The sequence below is a fragment of the Odontesthes bonariensis genome, chromosome 10 (assembly GCF_027942865.1).
Source record: "Odontesthes bonariensis isolate fOdoBon6 chromosome 10, fOdoBon6.hap1, whole genome shotgun sequence".
NCBI classification, from domain to species: domain Eukaryota; kingdom Metazoa; phylum Chordata; class Actinopteri; order Atheriniformes; family Atherinopsidae; genus Odontesthes; species Odontesthes bonariensis.
The window spans coordinates 15,446,999-15,456,604 of record NC_134515.1 but is presented as its reverse complement, the minus strand read 5'-3'; the positions used below and the strand labels follow the sequence as shown (position 1 = coordinate 15,456,604).

The 9,606-nt window shown below is 41.9% G+C and overlaps 1 protein-coding gene across 6 annotated transcripts in view; it reads left to right on the top strand.

The window, feature by feature from the left end:
- The first annotated feature begins 484 nt into the window (after nucleotides 1-484).
- prdm16 (PR domain containing 16) overlaps nucleotides 485-9,606 on the top strand; it is a 171,989-nt gene continuing 162,867 nt past the window's right edge. For 4 of the 6 annotated variants that reach the window (XM_075476450.1, XM_075476442.1, XM_075476441.1 and 1 more), the window contains exon 1: nucleotides 485-725. In XM_075476450.1, the coding sequence (XP_075332565.1) occupies nucleotides 689-725 (37 nt within the window). In that variant the 5' untranslated portion in view covers nucleotides 485-688. The remainder of the gene's footprint in view (nucleotides 726-9,606) is intronic. The other 2 variants (XM_075476446.1, XM_075476445.1) reach the window with 1 other exon arrangement.

The following is a 9,606-nucleotide window of genomic DNA, read 5'->3' as shown; positions in this document are numbered from 1 at the left end:
ATAAAGTTAAAAATAACCTGTGTAACCCGAGAGCTTTTTGGCACATCTTACGATGAGATATCAGCTGCGTCGACAGCTTTATTTAAAGTTTGTAAATCCTGTAAATTGAAAAGAGAGCAATTTTTCTTATCACACATGGCCAAAATTACGAAAAATAAACATAGAAATACTAAACACTGGTAGGATTGCAATGCCGATGAAAGGATAATGAATAAAAATCGTACTTTTCGAAATGAAAATACGACCTTGACCTCAGCACAATACCTCAGTGTGTCCACCGCTATGTTGGAGAAAACCAAGTAGTCGCTGTTAAAGGGGTAAAAATCCAAGACTGTGCTGGCAGGAGCTGAATGGGGCGGGTGGGGGGGTGTTGGGGTGAGAAGGGGGACGAGAACGTGGGGATGGCATGGGGGGAGGGAGGAGAGGTGAGGTGGTGAAGAGAGAGCAGAAGGAGGAGGAAGAGGAGGAGGGGAAGAGATAAGTGATCTAAAGGGGAGACGATAGGACAAAAAAAGTGATGATGATGAATACATTGGAAAGTTTTTTGGCCCCGGCGAGGGTGTCAGATTGAATGGCCTGTGCGCATGTGCGAAGGTGTCCAAACTGACAATGCTGGTGAGATGAAGATAGTGTTGTTGCTGCTTCTGGGCTCACGGAGGACGACGAGAGGAATCTACAAGCCGACAAGATGAGATCCAAGGCGAGGGCGAGAAAACTGGCCAAAAGTAGGTCTTATTTTTCCCCTTCTTACCGCTTTCAGTCGCCGGCTCCAAACTCCCGGTGTTGTAGATGTCCAGTGTGTCCTTGTCATTTGCCATAGCCTTAAAAGAGGATGGGGGCGACTCTTTGTCCAGTGAGAAGTTTTCTTTTTAAAAAAGTGTGCACAGCCACGGCGGCTCAGTCTTGTTTCCCTGCATGTCGCGGTCTTGGCTTCGCTGGTTCCTCTGTCAGAAAGTTTCTTGTGTGATGTGAAACGCCGCCGGTGTTTTAGTTGACCAGAGTCCTTTAAAAGCAGAGATAAACATCGCCGTTCAAATCTCTGCTCTGTCTTGCATTTCCCTCTTTTCGGTTGTCGGCGATTTCAGTGGACGCGCAGATTCCTTTCCCGAAGCAACCAAGAAACTTGTCGAAATGGATAGTAGCCTAACTTTTTTTTTTTTTTTTTTTTTTTTTTTTTTTACAGAGTCATTCCAAGTCTTGTGAAATAATATTCCCGGCTTTTGAAATAGTGGGCGCTGTGGCACTGTTCTGCTGCGAGCTGCTGCACAGCCTCCACTGAGCTGGGCGCACTCTTTCTGTAGCCAGCGAACGCGGAGACGCCGAGATGTGAATTTGGAGAGAAAGCATTATTTGAATGTAGACTTTTTCAGTGTATCTTGGTCAAATCGCAGAAGATATCGCTCTCCGGCAAATGGGTTTTGTCCCAGGGCCACCGGACTGCTGCAGACTGGTTCCTCCTCGAGGGAATGCCAATCAATAATGTGTCCTGAAAGCGCCCATACTACTTCTTAGTGGACTCCTGCTCGCGTCACACGGAAAATTCATGTATTCAATTTTGCGAACACGAGCACTTTGTTGTTGGGAATGAAGCATGTTTTTTGTTTTTTTTGACGTTTGTTTTTGTCGTTGGTGCATTGATTCATTTCCACCGCATTTTTATTCCTGCATGAATGAACTTTGTTTTCTACGGCCTGTTATGTGGGTCAGTCTGCTTATTTATCCACAATTCATTTGAAAGACCAATGCTTCACACGCCTTCACGACCCGTGAAGGCCTGTTGCTATTTCCCATAATGTGTTCATTTAGGTGTTTTGTGGAACCACCACAACATTAGCTGTGTTTGTAAAGTGCAGTTTGAATACAGCATTTTATGTATTCATTTTTTTTGCCATTTATTTATTTATTTTTAGGGAAGAAAATAATTGTTTTTGAACATGTATGTCCCTTTGCATGTTGCACATGCTCGATTACATGTTTACAGGCCTTCAAAGACTTTGTGTGTCACTGGCCTTGTTAATTCCACATGAACCTCGACCTCAAGGTTAGACTCTCAAATCTATTAAAAAAAAAAAAAACCTCTCAGACTTAAAGTGAAATGAATAATACTGCGGAATTTATTTTATTTAAAAAAAAAAAAAAAAAAAAACAAGCACAACGCACGTCAGTTTTTCACTGAACTCTATTTACAGTTCTCACATAAATTTGCGAACACGTCTCGTAACAGTTGCAGCCTCACCGCCCGTGCAGTCAAATGGCAAAATTATATATCCCCCCCCCTTCTTTTTTCTTTTAATTTATTAACTTATTTTTCTTGCACGTTCCTCGTGACAGGACGGTCATCAAGTTCCCATGCAAGCTTAAAACAAAGGGAGAAAATGAACAAAAAGCAGCAGTCTAATTGGACTGCTTTGTGGCGATACTTCAACACGTTGAGGGTCCTGCTCTTTGCCAGTAATTGCACTTGGTCTTGATCTCTAAACAGCCTCGATAGTCTGTTGATCCGGGTGCTAATGAACACAAATACCTGGCTTTGCACTGTAGCACTCGCTTCGCAGCTCTCTGCAGGCAGAGGCCTCAGGTCTGTTGTGTCGCGTCGGTAGGAAAAACAGAGCAGACAGCAGCCATGAAAAATACCTTGTTCTTCTTAACATTCAAAACACACAGGCCCACAGCTTTTGAATATGACGCGTGGGAGGGTATTTCTCCCCCATTTTTCTGCTCTTTCTTTTTCTGACGCTAAGGTGAAGCTACTCGTTTGAAGCTGAGTACAGCAGGGCCTCAGCAAATGTGCACCAGCTGCTTTATTATTTTATTTTTAACCCTCGTGTGTAATTTCTTCTCTCGGCGGACTGCACACTCTGACTCCTCAGCCATGTAGGCTGCAATATGAACTCACGTGTGCTTTCATAGACTTGTATTGATCACTAATATGCAGCCGTGGCTTGTTTACATGCTTTGGTATCAGCAGGAATGGACGGTTTTGTGTTTAAAGTCGGATTTCTTCCTCACGAGTGTGTGTGTGTTATTTATATATTTTCTAAAGCAAAAGCCCATCGCTTTGCGTTCTCTGAATATTTACATTCCCGCTCGACTGAAACCAGTTCAAAGTTTAATTTCATATTGGTATAAATCATTTATTTGCATTTGGAATGAAATTGAGACACTAAATGCTATTTTCGCTTTTAATTATTTATGTTTTTCCTAATGACTGAAGGAAATCCAGACTGGAGCTCTAACGCCACAATAGGGGACGAATTTGACATGTGACTTTACCTCGTTTTATCTCCACTAAAAATCCATTCAGACTGTCTAACGGAGAATAAAGAAGCAAACTGACATTGTAATCGCACCTGGAAGTGCATCGCTTAAATTGAAGTTACTTGTATTTGTGTGCAGTTCATGGCTGTGCACCACTGTGGGCTGACTGTGTCTGAAAAATGTAACACCTTGCGGCTGTTTAATTGTGGTATTCTTCGGGGCCCATTTGTATCTTCAAATTGGTTTTTGGATCAATTAAGGCTTCCGATTAAGTAAGTGTAGATTTATTTCCTGGTAGTTTTCATTGCACGTGTGGACAAATAGCCACACACGCAGACGCTCCACACACGCAGACGCTCCCCTCTCGCTGTCTTGCACGTTTGGTGACTTCTGCAGCAGAACCCAAAGAAATATAGTTCATCCAGAAACATTCACAGTTACCTTTCCTCTTATGTGGAGAATAAGAAAGGTGCTGAATCTGCCCGCTGCTTGCTCACTGTATCGATTGTCTTAACCCATTTTTTTTTCTATATTACCAGGTCAATTAAAAAAGAAGGGTAGCGCCACACCACGTGTTTTACTACCTGAATTTCTTCTTTTTTTCTTTTTTCTCCAAAACGCTCCCCACTTCCTCCAACTAATCCACGCTGAACAAATGCAGGTAGTTTCCGACTGCCCCCCTCCCTCTGTTTCTGTCTGAATCTATATACTAATTTCCAGATGCCCTTGTGATCTTTGCGTTAAAGGCCCATTATTAGATGTAGTCATGAACAGTCATGAACTTGGCCTGGCTCAACAGCTTCTGATGTTTTGACAGAGTTAATAAAAACCAACCCATAATAGTTTAAAACCAACAATGGTGGCTATGTTTAACTTCTGGCTAAACGCTGGGAGTCTCCAATGCATTGCTGTCATGCAGCTGTAATGTGATGCACATAGTTGCAGTTTACATTCATAGATTAGAGCCTGGACCTATAAATGACAGGATCATCAAATGGAAAGGAAATGTGATGAATAGTAGTGGGGGGTTATTTTGATGTAGCAGCAGCAGTGAACCACTGTAGACCAAATATATATCCACAGAAATCCCAGTAAAACTACCATTAAGTTTTATTTCATTTGTTGCTAACTGATGAAAGTTTCTGATGAACTTACAGCATTTTTACACATTTTGTTTTTATTTTGATTGTCATTATATTCATTGATTTTTAAAAAGAGTCAGACCCCTGAGCCCTTTGCTTTTGTGTGAAATGATACGGAGGGTCTGTGCTTCAGTCTGATTCAGGCATCTTCCGTTCTGCCGCTTCACATCTCTAAAATCATAATCGGTCTCATTACTATTTGCATCCAGAAGCTGACGCCATTTTGATATTAGCCTGTTTGTGCTGTGATTGCTAGACTTTCATTTTCATTTTTATTTTACAGAAACAGTGTTATTGTGAGGACAACATGGCCTGCAGCGATTTGGGAAACCGAGCTTTTGTTTACTTTCTCATTCATGGTGTTGGTTCTTTTGATATGAGCATTTGGACTGCTTTTAGAAGCACTTGTGTCAGTTTTTGAAGTACTGAAAAATTGTGAAGCCTAACTAATTGCTTCAGTCCACACTTGGCAAGGCCACATTTACAACATAAGTACTTGATTATGGAGCTTTGTTGGATGTCAGCTCTTCATTCTAATGTGCGGTGCTTAGTCTTTGCATACTTATTTTCATCTTTGTTGGTATATATTTGCTCAAATATGTTTTGAAGTACATGTAAGCTAGTTGTACTATGAGGGCATGTTGAATATAAAAGGAATATATATTTTTTTTTTATCAGTGATAAACAACAAGCAGTTAAAGAAGTTTCATTCATAAGGTTTTGCCTGATTGTAATAATTTGTGGCAAGGTATGTCAGGGTAAGGTTGGAGTCATGGTTACTGTATGGTCAGTTTTGTGTAAAGACACAGTTTCCTCTGGTGATCATTTGATTCACATAATATAATAGAAATAAAGATGAATTGCTTCGTGTAACCACATATTTCATTGTGCTGTGAGAGCAGGTTCTTAAACAAAGTTTTTTTTTTCCCCAGACAATTGTTCTGTGATACATTAGAATATGGATGACAGTGTAGCCCGAGGTCTAATTTCTTCTTACTTGCCCTCAACTTTTTAAACAGTCTGCCCATGATGATAACTTGTGTGAGACATTCTGCCTTTTCAGAATATAAACAGAAGAGAGGGAAATTTAACCTAATTTGCTGGAGTTCTAAAGCTTTGAATAAAGATGATTCAATTTTAATGATCCAGTTTGTTTAAATTCTTTGTGTTGTTACTACTCTAATGCGGCTCATTAATGATGCTCCTTCCGTGTGATGTCATCGGCATGTTTATCTCTTCCTCATCCCTGGTACACATGAAGAGGGTGAGATGGTTTTTTTAAATCCTTATTGTTATTTAGTGAGCTACAGCTGTAATTGTACTGCTGCTGCTGTTTTGGCCAAGTGTCCTTTTGAAAAGGGAAGACAAATGGAATGATTATTAAATGAAATCCAGCAAACCCCAAAAATACAGACACCATTTCCACAATTTTTTTGCGATTTTGAAATTTTCCTCATTCAGCTCTTTCAGGTATTCTTGGTGCTTTGCTATGATCTCAAAATGAGTTTTTATCTTTTACCCATGTGATCCAACAAGTCCCACATCGCCTGCCTTTGCAGCATCTCACATATCTGACGGAATCGCTTTAAATGCTTTATTTTTTTTTTTTGCTAGATTTAATATCTCACCAACACACTCAAGACAGGTGCAGTGTTTCACTCTGCATTCAAGAGTCAGAAATGGCTGAGCCTTTCTTTGGGGGGGAAGGTTAAGCATAAATGACTCCAGTTGTAGTTTGGCAGTATTATGAAGTCACACTGACCCGTCAGTGTTGATTGAGTCTCACCAAAGGGTTGAAAACACTTGACTGGCTTTTCCTAGCTCCCTGCTTTGCAGTGACACATCGGTGTACTGAAACCATGCACACACAGAGTAACACAGATGGACCCTGCATGGATACATACACATATGCACACACCTCAGTGGTGACAGATTTTTTTGTGCATTGGTCTGACTTAACCCCAATCAATCACAAACTAGAAAGGTTGAGTGTAAATGTCACCCAAACAGCAGGAGCTGGCACTGGTGGCTGGCTAAATGTGTGTGAGAGTGTGCAAATCGGTGTGTGCGCACCATTTTGTACAGTTGTCGGAGGTCCTGTCACTGTTTCGAGCTTTGACCTTGGCCCAGTCTGGCACAGCCATGGGTGGGCACCTGGACACACTGACACACACATGTGTCAGCTTCCCTGCCGAGCCTAATGCTGGCTTTGTCAAATTTTGAGGTGACATACAAATACCACTGCATTAAGCTCTTGCACATGCCTCCAAATCCCATTCATTCCACTGATACATTGACCTCACATTATCCAGTTGGCAAAAATGGCTCTTTCCCACCTTGCTCTGTGACCTCATCTGCCAAGTTTGAAAAACAGCCTCCCAATCACTTGGTTGTGCAGACACTGACATGGCTGAGAGACTTTCAGATATAACGCGGGTGTTTTTCTTTTTTTTTCCGCAGCCCCCTGTTTTCCGTCTCTCCATACCCTGTGTTTTCAGCCTGCAGATGGGGGCAGGGTTTTTGTTAAAAATAGACAAACAAAAATCTGAGAACAGTGTGCGTTTGAGAGTGGGTGGTTAAAAAAGAAAAGTCAAAGAACATTACGCTGAAATTAAATGCATTCTGTCTTGACCTGTGGCAACTCAATTTACAGTCAAACATTTGAAATCTGAGAAATCACCTCGACTGCTCGCTCATCCATTCAGACTTGCCTCATCTTTACTTCTGAGTATGCTGATAAACAGAAAATAGTTATCTCTATGTGTGTCTGGTTTGATTGTCCACCACCCGCTGTTGAGCAGTGTGTGTTGTTTGCAAAACAAGGGAGCAAATGTGTCGAGTCCCTAATTAGCGTGTTCTAGCAGCCCTCATGATCTCCCTCCCTCTGCATTGTGATATCCCAGGGATTGCTCAACATTGTGACTAGTCTTATCTGGGTCTAATCCTGATTTGTTTGGTATTAACCCCCTTTCTTTCTCCCTCTTAACACTCTAATACGCTTTTCTGTTTGTCCACTCTTGAAATTATTCCTTTATGTTGCTTTTTAATTTACTCCATGTTCTATGTTCAGGTATTTCTTGGTATGATATATGAAAAGAAAAATGAAAATGAATTAAATGTATGATATTCTCTCTCATTTTTGTTACTGCTTCCCTTGCAATTGGACGATACAGTGTGTAATTTCTGCTGTACAAATGAACGATTTACTGTTTTTTTTTTTTTTGTTGTTTGTTTTGTTTTTTAATGTACTGCAGTGGAAGAATAATTGTTTTTAGCTTCTTTTTGATAGGTTTCCCTGTTATGCTTACAAAGAATATAACTGTATATCTGTATCATAAAATATTCTGAATTTATTTATGCAGTTGCCTAACTTCTGGGATTAAAGGTCTAATCATCAAAACAAGTACAGTGTAATGACAAAGTGCCACAAAGCCAACTCAATATATATTTTTAGAAGATACCATAGAAACTCTTTTACCAGCAAAGAATTGCAATTAGTCATTATAAGAAGTACACTTTATATATACACACTCACACACGCACACATACTTACACACACAGTTCACTCCGGTCCCGCTGCGACATTGCTGATGATGGCTCATCCTGTTCAGATATGATAAGCAGACAAACTGCTCTTCCCCCTGGGCTTTTTCGCCTGTCTTCCCAAATAGACAGTGGTGTGTTAGAGGCAGCATGGTTCTAAACTCCCACTGCTGCTTCTCCTTTCATCAGGCCGCCAGTTCAAAGCTTTGGCTCCATCTTCACTTGTATCTCCCCCGCTCTTTTTTCCCCCTCCCTCCTTCTCACCATCTTTCCCACTGTGTGTCGTCATTACCACAAAGATGGGCAAGCAGTGTCTCATTAAAGCGGATTAGAGACATCTCCACGTCTCGCAGGGGCCGAGCGGGACATTTCTCTTCTCTATAGTTGCCCCCCCCCCCTGCGCCTCCAACTCTTTTCTCTCAGAGATCAGGTTCTTTGATTGGCCAGATAAAGACCTCTTTCATGTTGGTTGGGACGGTTAGCGATTACACTGTCAGACTCATCGTTTTGGCGAGTTTGACAAATTTGCCGTGCAGGGTGGGAAGGGTGTGGGGAGGAGGGTATACAAGGAGATTCACAGTAATTGAGCTGTCATTATCCAGTGACCCTGCCAGGCGCTAGTGCAGAGGGCTCACCAGTTCTCTATTTGCTTAATACTTGGCTAACTTTCTTTGTGAGTATGATGGATAGAATAAGGAGGAGAGAGTGGAAGCGGGCTAGCAACCCCCAGATGAATGCCTCTGCTTATTCAACCACCTCTTTCGAGCACTGCTATCCATGAAAATTGGCTCTGCTACATCACTGCTCCAAGTTTCTCCTCTCTCCCAGCTCCTCTCTGGTGCAACGCAATTAGGCGCATATCACTGGCTGCCATTTATTTTCATACAAAATGAAAACTGGTGGCATGTTGATTACTGAATTCTCCAGAGACAAAGGGCCACTATCGGTGGGGTTTAATTTCATTAAGTAGAGTGTGGTGCACAGGATAAATATATTAGGAATTCCCTCACATTGTACCTCCTCCCCTCACCAGCCCTATTTCCCTCAGCCACTCTGTATGCTAAACAAATCTTGTTACAGTTGTAGAATTAGAACAAATCACTTGAAATGGTTTGGTTAAAATGAGGCAAATTTCCATGAAGTCCCTACTTTGAGAAATAAAAGATATGAACTTTGTGTGAGCTATGCATTTGAGATGTGGACTAAAATGATGCTAACTGGTAAGAGAGAGGGCGAAAAAGTATTTTCCTGTCTGGGTAGTGTGACTGTATCAGCACAGAGATGAAGCAAAAAAGAGTCCTCCTTGTTAACCTGGAGTCAGAATGGTTGAGAAGCGATGAGTAGAGTGGCATGTGTGTGTAACCGATGGCGACTGAGTGCACACTTGTTTGTGTGAGTGTAGGTGTTGGAGGGGTCTTGGTTAAAACATTTCAAGATGGCCCATTAGCTGGTGTAGGCCCGTCCCCTCCCGACACTAGGATTCCTCTGTGCTGACCCCCTCTCTTCCACCTCTCAGCCCCTCTGTCCCAGAGGCCCCCAACCTCATCCTGCCAAGTGTACGGTTCCAAAGTAACGATGAAGCTGCCTGCGTGTGAAAATATTGAATTGCAAAAACATCCCTGGGTGAGAGGGTGTGTGAATGGAGCTTTCAGCGCCGGGCCCG